An 18,827-nucleotide genomic window follows, 5' to 3' on the forward strand; every position below is an offset into this window, starting at 1 on the left:
ACACTTCCGATTTGACTCTTTTTTGTACTTCAATTTAAAAATGTGTCAAAAAAAATATGTCAAGCATGACACATTTAGGTAAGCGAAAACAAGCATGTACACTCAAAAGAAAAGTCTGTGTTTCTATGAGCATGTGTCCATGTACTTAAAAGCAGAGCCAACAGATCAGATGAAACCCAACCATGTATGATATTGGTCACCCCTGCCTAACAGGGACAGTGGGATGGGGAGGGGACTCCCCAAGGGTTAACTTCCACCTGCAATGTTTTTATACTAAGATAACAGTCTTTAAGATTATGTGAGGACTTCCCTGGTGGCACAGTGGTTAAGAATCCGCCTGCCAATGCAGGGAACACAGGTTCGATCCCTGGTCCAGGAAGATCCCACGTGCCACGGAGCAAATAAGCCCGTGCGCCACAACTACTGAGCCTGCACTCTAGAGCCCCGCAACGAAGAGTAGCCCCCTCTTGCCGCCAGCTAGAGACAGCCCATGCGCAGCAATGAAGACCCCAACACAGCCAAAAAAAAAAAAGTTTGTGTGAGAATTGAATGAGTTAATATGTTAAGAGCCCTTAGAACAGTGTGTAGTATACAGTAGGTGCTACATAAGGTTTTCTTACAATAAAAGGAATAAAGTGAAAATGTTTTCTGGGGTATAAATGGTATTATTAAAACTAAGCTAGAAATAAAAGAAACATAAGAAATATACAAAATATTATGTCTTGTGACTTTCCAATCAAACTGCTGTGCATTATTATACATGAATATGTCCTCATAGAAATATAGACTTTTCTTTTGAGTGTGTTTACAAAAATGTGTCATATTAGGCATACTTTTTTTAAAAAACTGCTCTTATTGAAGCTTGACAGTGACAGAACAGAGAATCACGGGTCTGGAGACCGAAAGATGGGGGAGATAGAGAGTCCGCTGGGTGATTGGGGGTGGGGGCCCGCAGCACCGGAAACCTCAGCCTGAAGGGATCCCCGTGTGGGGGGAGGAGGGACCTTTGGTCTCTCCCCAGCCTCTTCCTTCCCCCTGGCCTGGGGCTGGGTGGGGAGGGGCAGTTCCTCTTTCCTTCCCAAGCACCGAGGAGGCCCCAGCTCCCAAGGGGCTAAGAAGCTGGAGCATTGGTGAGGGGGGGAGGAGCTGAGCCACACTCTTAAAAGACCCCTTCCCCTCAAGGAAGCATGAACAGGAAAGACAGCAAGAGGTGAGGGGACCCTTCTCCAAGAGACCAGGAGCGCCCTACGCCCCTGGGTCTCGCTTGGGCTGCATGGGAAGTTTGGGGAGGTTCTAACCAGGGGCATAGGGTATCGGGCTACTCTCGGGGCAGCAGCAGGAGCAGGGGGCGCCAGGTGGAAAGATGCTTCAGGGAGTCCAGAGCCAGCTCAGGCTGGGGCTGTTTGCTTGGGTGTCTGTGTCTTATCCTTGCTCTTCTGGAATTTGAGCTGCTCTGATCCCATTCTCCCCGCGCCCTTCACGCCCCCATCCTAATTCTGTAGGCTGGGTGTCTCTGTCCTCCCTGGGGTCTTCTTGGCTGCCCCCAGAACTGGAAACTCCAGACTCCTGCAGGGCCCTGCCCCAGGGGAGGGGAGTGTGACGCAGGGCAAGGCGGCTCCCCGGCGGCGTCTTAAGCAACTCCTGGCTGCTCCAGACGCTGCAGGGGGCAGAGAGTCCGAAGGTAAGGGCTTAGCAGCTGGCTATACCAGCAGGTTCTGCCTTCCTGTCCTCACAGGGGCCATGGTGGCTGGGTCCATAGCCTAGGCAGCTCCTTCTGCCTCCCCCAGCATGTCTTTGATAGGCAAAGTGTCCCCTCCCTATAATCTCCAGGAGTTTACTGGTGGAGACCTGGCTGCCTCATTTTCTGGCTGTGTGACCTTAGGTAAGTCACTTACCCGCTCTGTGCCTCAGTTTCTTCTTCTGTCAATAGAATAATCATAGTCCCTTCTCAGAGGGATGCATGAGTCCTCGATAGTACAGTCTAGGCCTGTGGTTCTCAAGCTTGGGCACACATCAGGACCACCTGGAGGGCTTCTAAAACACAGGCTGCTGGCCCACCTTCAAGGTGTCTGATTCTGTAGGTCTGGGGCGGGGCCTAAGAATTTGTATTCTCTCAAGTTCCCAGGTGATGCTGTTGGGATTGGTTGGGGACCATGTTTTGGGAACCCCTAAACTAGATAGATGCTCAACCCTCTGCCCGGTACACATCCAGTGCTCAGTAATGCCAGCTGTTACTCAACAACATTCAAAATGATTACCGAGCTTTTAGGATGCACCAGGGACATGGCCGTGCCCTTGTTATGGGGGGTCTCTCTCTGGTTCCAACCCCATTCCCCAGGCCTTGCTTCTAGTTTGCTCCATCACATTCTTTCTCTGCATCTCAAATTTAACTTTCTCACCTCTGGCCACTTAAGGGCCTAAGCAAACTAAATCCCTTAGTTAGCACTTTTGAAGAGCAAGGCATTGAATGTTCATAATAAATTCTTGGGGAAGGTCTGAAGACGACCCTCATTTTTCACATGAGGAAACTGAGGTCCAAAGAAATTTTGTGATTAACACAAAGTCTCACCAGCCAGCATAAATTTCTCCAGCCCAGTTCTGTCTGACTCTTGTGGAAGCCAAGGCCTTCTGCCTGGATTCTGCTCCCTCCTTCCTCCACCATCCCTGTCTCTCCATTACCCTCTTTCCCCAACTGGAACAGGAGCCTTGGGGAGGCACAGGGCAGAGTGAGGGTTATTTTTAAACTTTCCTTGAAGCTGCCTCAGCCCCAGGGACCGCACCCAGCTCTGAAGGGCTCTGGTGAGGCTACTTTGCACCTGTATCTTCTCTCCAGGCTCCAAATCTAGGGACCCAGGCTTGCAGCTAAGACTCCAGTCCCACCGAAAGGCTGGCTTGGGGGAGGGGTCTGTCACCTTAGTGGCGGTCAAGGTGGGGGAGGAGGGAGAGATGGAATCTCAGGGGTCTGCTTCTCTCATGAGGGCTGGGGGGAGGAGGGGGAGGTGTTGGAAAGCAAAGGGGAATTCTGCGGAGTATCCCTGAAGGCAGAACCTCCCATGATTCCTCCTGGGGAGGATAAGAATAATTCTGGGGGTCTTCTCCTATGATTCCCTGGGAGGTCAGGAGTAACCCATCTGCCAACAGGAAGTCTCTCCCATGATGTCTTGGGGCCATACAGTCAAGGGGAATTGGGGGACAATGCCTGGAGGAGTTCTTATGATTCCTGGAGGGTCTTTAGTAGTCCTGGGGCTCTTCTCCCATGATTCGCTGGGGGCGGTGGTTCAGGGTAGTCCTAGGGTTTTCCCCCCTGATTCCCTGAAGAGGACAGGCGTGACCCTTGGGGTTTTCTTGTAGGAGAAGCCTCCCATGATCTGGACTACTCCTGGGGTTTTCTCCTATGGAACCACGGTAGGTCAGGACTAATGCTAGGACCTTGCCTTTAGGATGCCTTGGGGCTTTGGGGTCAAGAAGAATTCTGGGGGTCTGCCTCAAGGAAGGGGCTCCCATGATTCCCCAGGGAATGTGTCCACAGGAAGTCCTACCAGGAATGCCCGGGGAAGACAGGGGGCCGGGGCCGGCCCCGACAGGCCCGCCGCCGCAAGACGTGCCCCAGCCCCCGGGAAATCAGCAAGGTCATGGCTTCCATGGCTCTGGGTATGCTGAATGAGGGCGGCTGCAGCGAAGATGACCTGCTGGAGAAATGCATTCAGTCTTTTGGTGAGTGTCCCCTCCCTGGCCAGCCTCCCCAGTCCTGAGGCTGGGCCAAGCACCCACCTCTCTCTGGGCTCAACTTGAGGGGTATAAAATAGAGGCAGGCATATGTGGAATGACTCTCGATCACTACAGCAGGAGTAAGACAGACACCTACCTGCGCTTCTTTTTCCTGAGCCGCAGGGGGAGGAGTCTGATACTATTTCCATCTTCAGTATGACTTGCCAGGGACGGTGCTCCTCCATGCACGGTACAGACAAGGAAACTGGAGCACAAGGAGGCCAGGTTGTTTGCCCAAGTTCATACGTGGAGTCGCTGGTAGAGCTGGGGTTTGAACCAGGCTGTCCAACCGGCTCTGGAAGCTGTGCAGTCCATTGCCCAGGGGCCATTCTGACACAGTGTCCCCTTCTCCTGCCTTCAGACTCGGCTGGCAGCCTGCGCCGTGGAGACCACATTCTCAACATGGTACTTGCCATGCACAACTGGGTGCTGCCTTCTGCCCACCTTGCTGCCCGTCTGCTGACCTTATATCCTCCGGGGGCCATGAGCAGTGGGTGGAGGACGGAGGGCGGAGATGAGAGAGCCTGGTGGGGACGGGGTGAGCAGGCAGGTCTGAGATGCTGGATAACAGAACCTTGACTGGAACTTAAGTACCAGGAGGCCACAGGGAGCACACAGGAGCTGAGGAGGCTGCAGATCTGTCACCTGGTCAGGTAGGCCTGGGCCAAGACCTACACTCCCGTGACCCAAGATCCTCACCCTACTGCCCCCCCCCAAAAATAAACCATTTCCCAGAGACTACCCAGTCCTGCTCCTGCAAATCCCACTCTGAGAATCCCCTGGCTTGGTCCCTAAAACCTCCCAGTTCTCTTCCTTAGAACCCTCACCTCTTAGAGACCCCTGACCAGATCCTATGGACCCTCTCCCAGCTGGTCCCCCAAGACGTCCAGCTCAGATTCCTAAAACCCCGACCTCCCATATACCCCAGCCTAGTTTCTAAGACCCCCCTCACCCTGTTCCCCCAAAATCTCACCCCTAGAGGCCCCCAACCTAGTTCCTGAGACCCATGCCCACTACCCTGCTTCCTAGCCATCCCACTTCCAAGAGATTGCCCAGTCCATCTGCCATAGATCCCTCAGCCTGTGTTAAGAGGCCCCCAGTCCTACTCCCAGAGATCCTCCCAGCCTGGTGCCTCTCTGAACCCTGGCCTTCCAGAGACCCCCTGCACACATTTAGAGACGCCCCCAAGCCCAGCACCTAGAGATCCCCCAGCCCAAGAGACCCCTTTCAGAGACCTGCCTCACCCCCAGCCTCATTCCACCATCTCTAAACCACCCTCAGGTACTGGCTCACCCAACACCCTGAGACAGTGCATCAGGAGCCCCAGTTAGAAGAGGTTATAGGTCGCTTCTGGGCCACTGTGGAACAGGAGGGTAACGCAACCCAGCGGAGCCTGGGAGACTCCGCGAACCTGTGAGTCAGTCCCTTCCCCTTCCCTCCCACCCCCACTCTGCCTTCTGCCTCCACACTCCCACACCGTCCACCCCAGCTCCTCCCCCTGCCTCTCTTTGCCCCCAGGCTGAGCCCTGGTGGCCCTGGCCCCCCTCCCCCCCTAAGCAGCCCAGGCCTGGGCAAAAAGCGCAAAGTGTCCTTGCTTTTCGACCACCTGGAGACCGAGGAGCTGGCAGAGCACCTCACTTACCTGGAGTTCCGGTCCTTCCAGGCTATCACGGTAAGGACGCCCCTCCTCCCAGCTGGGGAGGGCTTGGGGTGGGCTGAGGCCTGGCTGGGACCAGGCAGGACTGAGAGGACCCAAACTGTCAAACTTGGGTGCTAGAGGGTCCAGGAAAAGGAATTAAGCTGGCTGAGCACAGAGCCCCGGTTTCAAATCCCATCAGCCCCTTCCTACCTGTGTAATTTTGAACTAGTTTCTCAACCTCTCTGGGACTCAGTTTTCTCATGTGTAAAAAGGAGGTCATACTATTTCATTGGCTGGTGGGGGAAATTAATATGTCCATTTAAAAATGCTCATCACAGTGCCTGGCACATAGTAAGTGCTCAAAATATTTTATTAATTGTTCATTTATTTGAGAAGCATTTAAATTCACTGTGCCTCAGCCCGTTATCTGTAAAAGGGGGACTTAGCTCCTGCCTCATAGGATCAGCGCCTGGTCCAGAGTGAATGCTCTACAGTTGAACCATTTGAAATTGCCATGTTTTGACATATTTAACCTACCCAAATTGTAATTTCAAATGCTTCAACCTATATATAAGCGTTTAGCTATTGCCATCTTGCCATCATCGTTTTGAGGGTAGTTGGGGATCTGGTTCCTTAATGGGAAAATTTCCTGATTGTACACACACACACACACACACACACACACAGTGCAGTGGATGTGGGTATGTAATGTTGACTCCTTGAGCAGAATAAATGGAAGTTAGTTTCGTGTCCTCTTCACCACCCTTCCCTTTGCTGACTATATACCAGTCAGGTATACAGTTAAGAGCAATAGACTGGGTTCCCTCCCTGACTCGGGCCTGTGTGACCCTGGGCAAATTACTTAGCCTCTCTGTGCCTCAATGACCTCATCTCTAAAATGGGAATAATATAGTATTCACTTCATAGACTTGTGAGGCTATGAGGAAGGGCTCAGAATAGTACCCAACTTTCTTTAAACACTTCTCCTCAGATGGGAGAGGGCCATGGTGACCTCAGGGACATGTGATGGCCGGGCTAGGACGTCAGAGGTCGTGACTGCTTGGGGGATGGCGTGTGAGGGGCAGAGCCTGAGAGCGAGGGCCCACCCTGACACCTACCTCACCCCCAGCCCCAGGACCTGCGGGGCTACGTTTTGCAGGGCTCCGTGCGGGGCTGCCCGGCCCTGGAGGGATCCGTAGGTCTCAGCAACAGCGTGTCCCGCTGGGTGCAGGTCATGGTGCTGAGCCGCCCCGGGCCTGCACAGCGCGGGCAGGTGCTGGACAAGTTCATCCACGTGGCACAGGTGAGGTCCGCCCCGCCGCTCTGCCCACTTTCTGAGCACCTGCCCCGCGGGGCTCCCGGGCGGTGACGTCACCATATCGTGGCCCCTCCCGAACGCATCACGCCCCACCCTGCCCGCGGCCCCGCGGCCCCCGTCCTGTCGTTTTAACCCGGGACTGTAACGGCACTTCTTCCCTGGCCTTGATTTCACCACGTCCAACCCGCCCTGGCCCCACTCCTTGGTCCCAGACGTGGCAGTTGACGACGTTCCTCCTGACCCCGTCTCACAAGCCCAGTGCCCGAATATTCTATCCGCAGGGCAATGAAAGAGGAGACTCTTTCTTGCCCGCACCTTTGCGTCAAACTCTACCCCGTCCCTAGGCCCCAGCTGTCCCTTTAGGACAGTGACAGCATCCGACCCCATCACTTCAGGTCTCCCTTGGCCCGCCCTTTCTCTTCACCTTCCCCCCTTTCCCTTCCCCCCTCCCCTTCCCCCTCCTTTCCAGCTATGTTCCCTCCCTTCTGGAGAAAAGGGAAGCCCGCTTTCCCCCAGCGTGGCCACGCCCCTTTGCGTACTTCCTCGCAGACCACGCCCTGCCTCTGGCGTCTTCCATCTCCTTGCTTCCCCTGTCCCGCACGACAGACCAGGGTGTTCTGGCATCTACATGGGGTCTCCCCGGTCTGAGCGTCTTCCATTCCTCCCTGGCACCCAACAACCTTCTCCCCCAGCAACCTCCGCTCTTCAAACCTGAGAAAGGGGAGGGCTGACCCCACACCTGTCTCTTATATCTACCTGACCCCTCCGTATCACTCTGGACGATTTCACCTCTGCCTAGCTCCCAACTCCTGCCCAGAACCCAGGCCTTCTGGTCTCCCCTCACCTGGCTGGCTCCCAGTGCAGAGGCCGCCTAGTTGTCTGACACCCTAACGTCTGTCTGCATCCTCCACACCTGCCTGACACAGACCTGTTGAGTCCCCAAACCCGTCCAACACCCCATACTTGCCTGACTCCCCCCACTTTTTATTTTGGCCATACCACGTGGCATGCGGGATAATAGTTCTCCCACCAGAGCTCCAGCTCATGCCCCGGCAGTGGAAGTACACGCTGAGTCCTAACCACTGGACCGCCAGGGAAGTCCCTGACTCCCCCCACTTCTCTCTGACCTAACATTAGTCTATCATCTGCCTGACCTCCGTGTGATGCCCACATACCTGCTTGTGGCCCACTCCTGCCTGACACATCTCACCTGTCTGATGCCTGCACTGGCCCATCCCCACACATGCCTGAGACCCCAACTCAATGGGGATGCTGTCATTTGAACCCCCAATTTGCCTGTCCTCCATGTGGTGCCCACCACTTCTGCATCACCCTCCCTTCCTAGAGGCTCCTCCAGCTGCAGAATTTCAACACGCTGATGGCAGTCACTGGGGGCCTGTGTCATAGCGCCATCTCCAGACTCAAGGACTCCCACACCCACCTGAGCCCTGACAGCACCAAGGTGAAGTCCCACTGCCCTCCCCAAAGTTCCAGTGGTCAATTATCCTGAACCCACACACTTTTCCCCAGCCCCCTCCGTCCCTTCCCAGGGGCCCTGGAGCCACCCAGAGACCTTTTGCTCCTCCAAATCCGACAGACCCCCAGGCTTTGTCCTCCTCTGTCATTCCTCCCTCCTCATCCGTGGTGCTGACCTCTCTCTACTGTGTGTCTGGTCCTGAGCAGGACTGGAGGGAGGCAGATAAGAGACGCTAGCAGAGAACTTGCAGTCCAGGTGGGGAGTGAAATGATGCCCCCAGGGATGCCAACATTTGGGCCACCCATGGGAGGAGCATGGGTTGGGGGTGTCCTGAAAGTGTCTAAGGAGAGTGAGTCATTCATGAGTCTGGTGTGTGCCTGAGGTCAGGATGTGGCAGGATATTGGGCTGGAGATGCCGGGGCAGGGGGCGGGGGGAGATCCTGTTGAGCCTTTTGCAAGCTCAGCTAAGGTGTCTGGGCTTTATCTAGAGGGCAGTGGGGAGCTAGGAAGCGTCTGGGAATGCTGAGAGCACCCATGATCAGATTTGGGTTTTTGAAAAACCACTCTAGCCTGGGGAATGGGAGACAGTGGGGCCTTTCTGAGATGGGGGCCCAAGTGGAAGAGCAGTCTGGGGAGATGCTGAAGCCAATGTGGGACATGGAGGGGCTTGGGGAGAGGTCCAAAATGCCATTGGGCCCCTGGGGGGTCCAGAGCCACACAGGATGCTGCTAGATACTCCCCTTCAAGGAGCTAGGGGAACAGAACTGGCCTCCCCGATTACATGCTGCTCCCCCCCAAAAGAAACATGCCCCTCCCACACAGGCCCTGCTGGAGCTGACTGAGCTCCTTGCTGCCCACAACAACTACGCCTGTTACCGCCGCACCTGGGCTGGCTGCACCGGCTTCCGGCTGCCTGTACTGGGTGTGCATCTCAAGGATCTGGTGTCCCTGCACGAGGCACAGCCTGACAGGTTGCCTGACGGCCGCCTGCACCTACCCAAGCTCAACAGCCTCTACCTGCGGCTGCAGGAGCTGGCAGCCCTCCAGAGGCAACACCCCCCCTGCAGTGCCAAGGAGGACCTACTGCATCTGCTCACGGTGAGCTGCCCTGAGCTGCCCAGGCTGAGCTCCCAGAGGCTGCACCTGCGGGGTACTGAGATTTAGGGTCCTGGGTGGGTGAGGGTCAGGATAGAATAGTAGAATAGCACTGGAATGCATGGGCTTTGGAGCCAGAGCTTCTAGGGGTTTTTTTGTTTTTGTTTTTTTTCTGTGTGGTCTTGGGCAAGTCACTTAACCCCTCAGCCTCAGTTTCCTTAACTACAAAATGGGAATACAAATAGGACCTACTTCAGAGAGTGGTTGAAAAGAATCAGTAATATCATTCATATAAATATCATTCATATAATTCACATAAAGTACTTAAAATAGTATCTGGAACACAGTGAGCTCTATATAAGTGATGCGTTTTTCCCCCAGTTCCCCCAGCAACTCAAGTATCCATCGATCTGAGCTCCAGAATTGCTTCGGGCTTTTGCGCTCCTGAACTCCAAGGTTCTGAGCTTCTCATGCCACTAGTCCAAAATTCCAAGCTTTAACATATCCAGGAATCTAAGCAAAAAGCTAATAACAGTTATTGACCACTTATTATGTGCCAGGCACCATGTTTAACAGTCCCCAGAGAGCACTTCATTCCATCCTCACAACCCTACGAGGAGGGGACCCTTATTGTGTCCATTCTACAGACTGAGAAACTGAGACCCACAGAGGTGAGGTCACTTGCCCCCTGTCCCACAGCAGGCCAGCTTCAGAACATGTATTAACTATCACACTATGTCCTAAGACTGCAAGTGTGAGATTCTGGCTATATTTTATTTTACATAGACAGATAGATAGGTAGATAGATGATAGATAGATAATAGAGATAGAGAGGTAGAGATATATATATTTCATTCTAAAGAGCTATAAATTGAGAGAGACTGGGATTCTGAGGACCAGGTAGTCTAAGACTGAAAAGCTGACTTTCAGATCCTAAGACAGGACCACCAGCAAATTGAAAATGTGGAGCTCCTTGTTTGAAATTATTAAGAATTTCAAGATGGTGACAGCAGGGCATTAAATGAAGTGGAGGCCCCTCTAAGTGTGAGGCCTGCCTGTGAAGCTGGTCCTGCCCCAGAATGATTGGTGCCTAAGCTGCTATGCTATGCTGACCCTAAGAGGCCATCAGCCCAAATATTTATTGAGCACCTGCTGTGAGCCAGGCACTACTTTAGGCACTTAGGCTCACAGCAGTGTGCAACATCAGAGAAAAATTGCTGTCTTGTGGGGCTGACTTCCTAGTGGGGGAGATAGCCAGTGAAAAAAGTAAATAAGTAAATCATATGGTCTTTTAGATAAAAAGTGCTATAGAGAAAATTAAAGCAGAAACAGGCATGGAAAGTGACAAGGGTTTGCAATTTTAAATAGGATCAAAAGAGCCTCGGTGACAAGATGGTGTTTCTGGTCTAGGGGACCAGCGGTGTGCAGCGCGAAGTGGGGCTCAGTGGGAGAGAGGACCATGGGGGTCCCAGGGAAGAGGGGCTTTGGAAAGAGGAGGAGATTGGGGGTCCAAGCAGGCATGGGCTGTAGGTAGGAGGACAGAGACAAGGAGGGTCCGTAACGCCCTGCCCATCCTCCAGCTTTCCCTGGATCTCTTCTACACGGAGGACGAGATCTATGAGCTTTCTTATGCCCGGGAGCCCCGCTGTCCCAAGAGTCTGGTGAGACCCCAGCCCTGACCTCTGACCTCCAGCCCAAGCCTCTGCAATGACTAACTGTGACCCTCTGTCCCTGCCCCAGCCACCCTCCCCCTTCCAGGTGCCCCTGGTGGTGCAGTGGGCCCCTGGCGTGACGCCCAAGCCCGACAGGGTCACGCTGGGTCGGCACGTGGAGCAGCTGGTGGAGGTGAGGAGGAGCCCTGGGCGGGAGGAGGGATCTAAGGCCCTGGGGCCTCTGACTCGGCCTGACTCTCCCCTTCCCACGCTCCTCCTCCGAAGTCTGTGTTCAAGAACTATGACCCCGAAGGCCGAGGCACCATCTCTCAGGAGGACTTTGAGCGACTCTCAGGCAACTTCCCCTTCGCCTGCCACGGGCTTCACCCACCCCCCCGCCAGGGGTAGGTGCTCCCGACTCCTGGGTTCCCTTAAGACGAGGACCTGGGGTATCCAGGACTCCTGGGTCTGGGAGAAATGGGCCAGTCCTGCTGAAGCGCAGTCTCTCCCCCAGGAGTGGCTCCTTCAGCCGAGAGGAGCTGACAGGGTACCTGCTCCAGGCCAGCGCCATCTGCTCCAAGCTGGGCCTGACCTTCCTGCACACCTTCCAGGAGGTCACCTTCCGCAAGCCCACCTTCTGTGGCATCTGCAGCGGCTTCGTGAGCACTCCGCCCGCTGTCACCCTGAGGGACCCCTGGAGCGCCCTAACTCCTCACAGCCTGGGCTGGAAAAGCCAGGCCTGCCCTGGAGCGCGCATGGTCACCAAGCCCCGGATAATCCCCAAATTCCACAAAAGCCTCTAGCCTCAAATAATCCCTATATTTCACAGCAACCCTAAACAATGGATATTCCCTACATCTTGGATAATTCTGAAGTCTAGATACTGCTCGATTCCCAGACAATCTCCATCCTGGATAACTGCCAAACCCTGGAGAATCTACAAACACGAGTAGATTATCTCCAAGCAGAATCAATCTCCAAGTCTCTAGACCCCAGATAATTCAAACCCTGGATAATTTCCAAATTCAGGGTATCCTCAAACTCTGTATAATGGACAAATCTCTCAATCTCAAACCAAGACCAATTCACAAACCTTGGATTACTTTCCGAATTTACTTTTTCATTCATTTTTTCATTCATAAATATATACTGGGCACCTGCTGTGTGCCCGGCACAGTTATAGGCTCTGGGTGGGTGGGAGCACAGGAGGAAACAGAACAGACACAATCCCTGCCCATAGAATTTATGCTTTATTAATTCCAAATTTTGTCCAATTCTCATATCACAGATGACTTTCCAGACCTGAGATAACCTCCTAATTCCTTTAGTCTCCCAGATCCCACATAAGCCTCTAGCCTTGAAAACTTCCAAAACCTGAATTGTTTCCTCCAGACAGACCCCAGCCCCACCCCAATCACAGCCCTCCTTCCCCTAGCCTAGGTAACCTATTCTGCTTTCTCTTCCCAGCTTTGGGGTGTCACCAAGCAAGGCTACCGCTGTCAGGGTGAGCGGGGCACGGGTAGGGGGAGGGAATCCAGGACCCGCGGGCTGGAAGAATAGAGGACACAGACTGGGCCTCTGGCACTAACCTCTGAATTTCCCCCAGACTGTGGGCTGTGTTGCCACAAACACTGCAGAGACCAAGTGAAGGTGGAGTGTAAGAAGAGGCCAGGGGCCAAGGGCGACGTGAGCCCCCCAGAAGCCCCTGTCCCACCCACACCAGTTCCCCATGCCGGCTGTGGTAAGACCCAGGGTGTAGCAGTCCTGGGAAGGGGGCCTGGTGGATGGATGGGGATTAACTCCAAGGTCCTGAGGTCTTTCCTACCGCACCCACAACCCTCCCGTCCACAACCCCACAAACAGGCTCCGAGGACAATCTCTCCTACACGCTATCCCTGGAACCTGAGACTGGGTGGCACGTTTGCCATGCCTGGACCCAGACAGAACCCTCACATCCCTCCTGGGAACCAGAGACGGTGAGGAGGAGCTGCCCCTACCCACAACTGGATACAGGGAGACCAGCCTATTTGCCTGGGGGAGCCCAGACAGATTTGGGGAAGCATAGGAAAGTTAAAATATGCAAAAGTCCTCAATTGCTTGGGTAGGAGGGCATAGATAGTGGTTAATTTTTAATGTTGATAGAAAAATAGGAATTACAGTATGGTGTGGGGAGGGGAAGGGGTAGCCACTAGTAGAAAAGAAAAGGGAGTTTAGGAAGAAAAAAAGAAAGACAACTATAAGATGGCTAGAATAAGGCCAAATATATCAGACACTAATGGTGGAATAAATACCACGATTCAAAAGTGGGGACTCTCAGACTGAGCTAAAAGAAAATCCAGAGGGGACATTCATCCATCCACTTTAACAAGTCTGGGTGAGGCTCTCCCCCTGCAGTGAACCGTCTCCTGGACATCGTACACTTCCCACATCACCCAGTGTCTTCCTCCTTCCAGGTCCCTCTGCCAGCGACGGCCCCATCACCCACCCGGTCCTCCAAGCTGAGTTCCTAGACGTTGCCTTGGTCTGCTCTCTCCCCACTCCCTCCACCAGAGTCAGTCTCGAGTCCTATTATTCGGCCTCCAGGCCTCCAGCAGAACCCCCCAAAGGCATCGCCTCCTTCCCATCCACACTGCCTTTGTTGAAGCATCCGTCATCTCTTACTCCGAAAGAAAGTTACTTTCTTCTTTTGCATCAGAGTGGCTATTAATCGTACTCCCTTTTCTTGCATTTAATATCTGTGCAGCTCTGTGTTGGATACATTTAGACCTAGGCATCATCTCGCCACCTCCTTAAATCTCCATTTTACAGATGAGGAAACAGGCTCAGTGAAGTTAAACTGCTCACCCAAGGTGGCAGAACTCCTAAGTGCTGGAGACAGGACTCACACCCAGGTTTGCCTGCCTCTAAAATGGAAGCTACTGACCAATATGCTACGCTGATGTCAGCATGGGTCAGGAGGGGGATGGTACAGGGTGGGTAAAGTTCCAAACTCTGGAGTTCCAGAGATGGGAGAGAAGGCCAGAGAAAGGGTGGAACAGGGAGGTAGCCTGTGAACACCTGAGTCCAATCACATCCCTCCTCTGCTCAGAGCCCTCCCATGGCTTCATCTCACTCAGGGGAAAAGCCAGCGTTCTCACTGTGGCCCACCCCTCATGGTCTGCCCCCATCACCTCTCCCACCTCCCCTCTCACCACTCACCCCCTCACTCATCCTGCTTCAGCTACACTGGCCTCCGATGGTCCCTGATCATGCCCCAAAATACTCCTACCTCAGGGCCTTTGCACTGGACACTCCCTCTGTCAGGAAGGGAAAGCTCTTCCCCAGAGGTCCACATGGCTCCCTCTTTGGGACTTAGCTCAAGTACCCACCTTCTCAGAGAGGCCTCCCCTGATCAGGCATAAAGTTGCAATCCCGCCATGGTCCCAATCCTGCCTTCTTGCTTTATTTCTCTCCAAAGCCCTTTCCCCATCTGACAAACTAAACTTTCTCGTCTGCCCTTCCTCACCAGAAAGGTCAGCTCCGGGAGACCAGCGGTTATTATTATCTGTAACCCCAATGCCTAGCACATGGCTGGCACATGGTGGGCACCTGACAGATGTTTGCCCGATGCCTGCATGTCTCCTCCCCCATGCCCACTGGGAGGGAAAGATGTTGCTGAAGAGCAAAGGGCTTTAAAGGTCAGAGCAGCAGGGGCCTGTTCAGACCCAGGGGACAGAGACCCCCTACCTTTCCTCAAACCTGAGCACCCCTGACCTGGCCCCCACAGAGATAGGTCCTAGGGCTGTCATAAATTAAATTTAGGACTTCCCTGGTGGCGCATTGGTTAAGAATCCGCCTGCCAATGCAGGGGACACAGGTTCGATCCCTGGTCTGGGAAGATCCCACAGGCCGCGGGAGCAACTAAGCCTGTGTGCCACAACTACTGAGCCTGCACTCTAGAGCCCACGAGCCACAACTACTGGGCCCGAGTGCCACAACTACTGAAGCCCGTGCACCTAGAGCCCATGCTCTGCAATAAGAGAAGCCACCGCAGTGAGAAGGCCACGTGCAGCAACGGAGACCTAACACAGACAAAAATAAATAAATAAATTTTAAAAAATTAATTAATTGAATTTATTTTCCAGAGAACATGGTCCTTGGTGTTGAATGGTAGATGTGGGGAGGACATTTGGGACCTGAGGAACAGGGGATATGGGGCTGGGGTGCCAGGTGCCAAGAGAAACCCTCACAGTGACTCCTCAGAGATTATCAATGTCAGCACCTCATGAAGGACCCCTCCTCCAACCACCAGTCTCCCTTTACTTCTTCTTCTTGCGGCCCCAGCACTGGCGGCCTGCCTTCCGCCCGCCTCTGTCCTCTCTTCTGCTCTGCCAGCTGGGCATGGGAGCCTCCAGCTCATTTGGGCGGCCCCCCCGGTCTGGAACGCTGCCCATAAGCACCTGAGAGGTGATTAGACTTGAGTTGCAGAGAAGAAAAATATCTTGGACAAGGGGGCTAGAGAGCCAAGAGAACAGCATGAGGTTGAAAAAGGAAGGGCAGATGCTGGGACTTCCTTGGTGGTCCAGTGGTTAACACTCCTTACTCCCAATGCAGGCTAAATACGTAATCATTTGAACAGAGGGTAGTTTTGCTTTAAAAATGGTTAAAACCCAATGCAGCGGACAGGGTGAGTGGTGGGAGAGGATTCTAAGCCAAAGCAGGAGAGGTGGGCAGGGCCTCAGTAAATAGGTAGACTTTGTTCTGAAGGCACTGGGGAGCCATAGAAGTGTTTTGAGCTAGGGAGGGGCATGGTCAGATGTTTGAGTTAGAAACATCCTTCTAACTGCCATGTGGAGGGGGCAGATTAGAGGTCGTGAGTCCAGAGGCCAGGAACCCAAGGAGAAGGCGAGAGCAGGAGCCCAGGCAGAAGAGGACAAGGTTTGTACAAGCAAAGGCTAAAAGGCCAGTTTGAAGGCCAAGGATGCTGGGGCCCTTCCCCATCCCCAGGTGTTCACCTTGTGGATAGCACAGCAGGTCCCTCGGCGGGCAGTCTTGCTGGTGGCTGGGACAAGGCGTGACAGGTCAGCTCGAGCAGCCAGGACGTGTGCAATGGAGACATTCGATTCTGGGGTCAGAGCCTCTCGAATTGGGATCAGCACTGCCTCCATGGCCTCTCCTTGGGCCTAGTGAGTAGGGGTAGACATGGAGAACGTGCCCACGAGACCTCCCCAGATGGGATCTGTAATCTTGAAAGCATCTCTTCCTGTCTCGGGGCCTCACTTCCCACATCTTTTTTTCTTTTTTAATATTTCATTATGTTTCTTGTTTGGTTGCTTTATCGAAGTATAGTTGATTTACAATGTTGTGCACTTCCCACATCTTTTAGTAAGGAGTATTGCTCTAAATACACTCCCAGATCAGACCAGGGAATTCCCTGAGATTCCAGACCCCCAAACCTCACAAGATTCTAAAATGTCCTGGGCCTCAGAACCAGCAAGACCCCCAAACCTCACAAGATTCTAAAATGTCCCTGGCCCTCATGTCTCCTCCCTGCAGCTGCAGCCTTCACAACTGCTCCTGCCTTGGTCTTCTGCCCACACCTCTGCCCGATCACTCCAGTGGAAAGCAGATGTTGTGAGGTCCAGGCGCTTGAGGAGGAGGCAGCGGCGGCAGCAGTACTGATCTCGCAGGCTTTGGTGCAGAGACTCCAATGCTTCCTGGGGGAAAAGGTCTCAGTCATGCCAGGGGCCCCCCTCACTCCCATCTCTGTTCACATACATACAGCCATACACGGCCTTACCCATCTAGGTGCATCCAGCGGGTAGCTGAGGAGAGGCTTTAGGGACCCTGCGGGCAGGGAAGGCAGCAGCTCTGCGATCTGATGAGAGAAGAAGGAGGCTGGGGTTGACTGGGCAGAAATCGGATAGACTCCTCCGTGGACCCCAGTTCCCCACGACCCTGAGGACCCCGGCCACAGAACCAAGAATGGCAGTCACAGTTCTAGGAAACATCCGTGGCTGTGCACTCCTCCCAGAGCCACTTTTGAAGAGGGGGCTGTCCCCCCTACGAGGAGAGTGAGGTGAGCCGGGTGCGGAGGGGGCTCCAGCCCTCTACCTTGGCATGCAAGTCTCGAAGCAGCTGGCTGGCTGGGGTCCCCGGCATGGGTCTAGGCAGCCCCAGCGCTTGGAGAGTAAGGACCATTTCCTGGACCAAGCCAGATCCCTCCTCTGCTCCCTCCACACCGGACTGCTCAGGGCTGGGATCCAGACGGGACTGCAGGCGGAGGAGGCGAGCAGCCTGGACCTCCGAGCAGAGAAAGCCTAAAAGTAGGGGAAAGGAGCAGTGCAATCAAGGAGGGCTGCCACCCCACCTACCGGGGTCAAAAAGTTCAAGCGGCTTCAAAACCTCCCGGCTCCTAGTTCCGCCCACCTAGAATCCTGCTTCTACCTCCAGAATAAGCCCCACTCACTTCGAGACCCAGCTCCCTCTGCAGATTTTCAAACCCTGCCCACTTCGGAACCTCCTGTCCCGCTCCGTCTAACCCAACCCACGTGAGCTTCAAAACCCACCATCAAAATACTAACCCCGCCCATCGCAGAGCTCTTAGCCTAGCCCAGGGTTCGGACCCCACCCACCTCCGTCCGGCCCTCTTGCTGGTCTCAAAATTCTGACCACGCCCCTTCGGGATCCCGGCTCCCCCTCAACGCGCAGAGCCCGCCCCCCTCGAGGCTGTAGCCTCGCCCACTTCCGCATCCCGGCCAGCCCCCTGCTCACGCAGCAGGCGCAGGCGCACGCCGGGCTCCCGAAGCGAGGCCCCGCAGTTCCCGCCGCAGAGCTTGCGGTCTGGGCAGTGTAACTCCCGCAACAGGCCGGCCAACTGTCGCAGGAATTCCTCCTCGGGAACAGAACCTGCGGGAGGCGGGAGATGTCAGGGCGTGGCGGCGCCACCCATGGCTCCGACATTCCCAGCCTCCCGCTCCATGCGTACCGTCGCCGGCGCTCAGCGCCTCCGTGCCCTCCTCTCGCTGCCGCTCCAGGGCACCCAGAGTCGCCAGCTCCGCCGCCAGCCGCGCGCACAGAGCCCTGAAGTCTGGGCACGAGGTTCCCAGCGACGCCGCCCCCGAAAAACCCTCATACCTGCGGCGCGGCCGAGGCAGCGGGAGGGGGTGGGGGAGGTTAGTAGGAATTTCTGAGGGCAAACCTGCCCCTTCCTGCACCCCCAGCCACAGCCCGCTCCCCTTACCCCAGCGTCAGCAGGTCCCGGGCCACCGCGGCCCACTCCCGCTCCTCCGCCTCCGCCCCCTCCATGGAACTGTAGCGCCTTCGCCCGGCGCGCGCTCCCCCTGCCGGTCCGTGGGAAGCTCCGCCCCAGGAGTGGCGTGCGCCCCCACCCCCCGTAACTGACCAATCAGCCTCTTCTTGCTAAGGGCCTTCGTCATTTCAATTGGTGCAGAAGGAGGCAGAACCCGCCCCCGGGCTCGCCTCCAGAGCCGAGCAGTAGAGCACCGCCCTTCGGGTAAGCAGTCAGGACACTGGAAACCCCCAGCGGGCGTTCTGAATCCCGGCTGTCGCGACAGACCAGCGATGTCGCTACTGCTGCGACATAGAAGCAACTTCGGCTTCCTTTTCCTCAGCCTCCCTCAAATGCCCTCTGCTTTTAAAGCAACTTTGACCAAGTGTTGTTCTCCCAACTCCTCTCCAAGTCCAGAAACTCTTTCCCTCCTTTCCTACTTAGAGTTGGAATTCTGTCAGGGACCCAGGAATCCCAGCTACACACACCAAACCGAGTTAGTCCGTTGGACCTTCACCCCTCTGCCCCCCTGAGCCTTGGAGAGAGGGAGCAGGTGCAATATATTATGGTGATTAAGAGATTGCACCCTAGGAGTGCAATCTTGTCTG

The 18,827-nt window shown here is 54.8% G+C and overlaps 2 protein-coding genes across 3 annotated transcripts; one reads left to right on the forward strand and one right to left on the reverse strand.

The window, feature by feature from the left end:
- Positions 1–1,080: 1,080 nt before the first annotated feature.
- RASGRP4 (RAS guanyl releasing protein 4) lies at positions 1,081–15,026 on the forward strand. Of its 2 annotated transcripts, XM_067719922.1 has the most exons (19): positions 1,081–1,210; positions 1,831–1,882; positions 3,352–3,405; positions 3,530–3,714; positions 4,130–4,235; positions 4,359–4,421; positions 5,050–5,181; positions 5,287–5,440; positions 6,537–6,710; positions 8,071–8,187; positions 9,025–9,300; positions 10,878–10,958; positions 11,038–11,142; positions 11,235–11,353; positions 11,464–11,608; positions 12,417–12,453; positions 12,556–12,690; positions 12,813–12,925; positions 13,403–15,024. In XM_067719922.1, the coding sequence occupies exons 3-19, from the start codon at positions 3,395–3,397 to the stop codon at positions 13,457–13,459; spliced, it is 2,010 nt and encodes a 669-aa protein (XP_067576023.1). In that variant the 5' UTR covers positions 1,081–1,210; positions 1,831–1,882; positions 3,352–3,394; the 3' UTR covers positions 13,460–15,024. The 2 variants fall into 2 exon arrangements, with proteins under 2 accessions (XP_067576023.1, XP_067576022.1); XM_067719921.1 differs by having other exon boundaries at positions 12,556–12,925; positions 13,403–15,026.
- An 8-nt stretch (positions 15,027–15,034) lies between these two features.
- On the reverse strand, positions 15,035–18,315 carry FAM98C (family with sequence similarity 98 member C). Its single transcript, XM_067719934.1, has 8 exons — positions 18,172–18,315; positions 17,917–18,065; positions 17,703–17,837; positions 17,043–17,248; positions 16,729–16,806; positions 16,529–16,645; positions 15,944–16,111; positions 15,035–15,388 (listed from the first exon to the last, which is right to left on the reverse strand). The coding sequence occupies exons 1-8, from the start codon at positions 18,234–18,236 to the stop codon at positions 15,248–15,250; spliced, it is 1,059 nt and encodes a 352-aa protein (XP_067576035.1). The 5' UTR covers positions 18,237–18,315; the 3' UTR covers positions 15,035–15,247.
- Between the last annotated feature and the right edge of the window lie 512 nt (positions 18,316–18,827).

This window comes from Pseudorca crassidens, chromosome 20 (assembly GCF_039906515.1).
Source record: "Pseudorca crassidens isolate mPseCra1 chromosome 20, mPseCra1.hap1, whole genome shotgun sequence".
Classification (NCBI taxonomy): Eukaryota; Metazoa; Chordata; class Mammalia; order Artiodactyla; family Delphinidae; genus Pseudorca; species Pseudorca crassidens.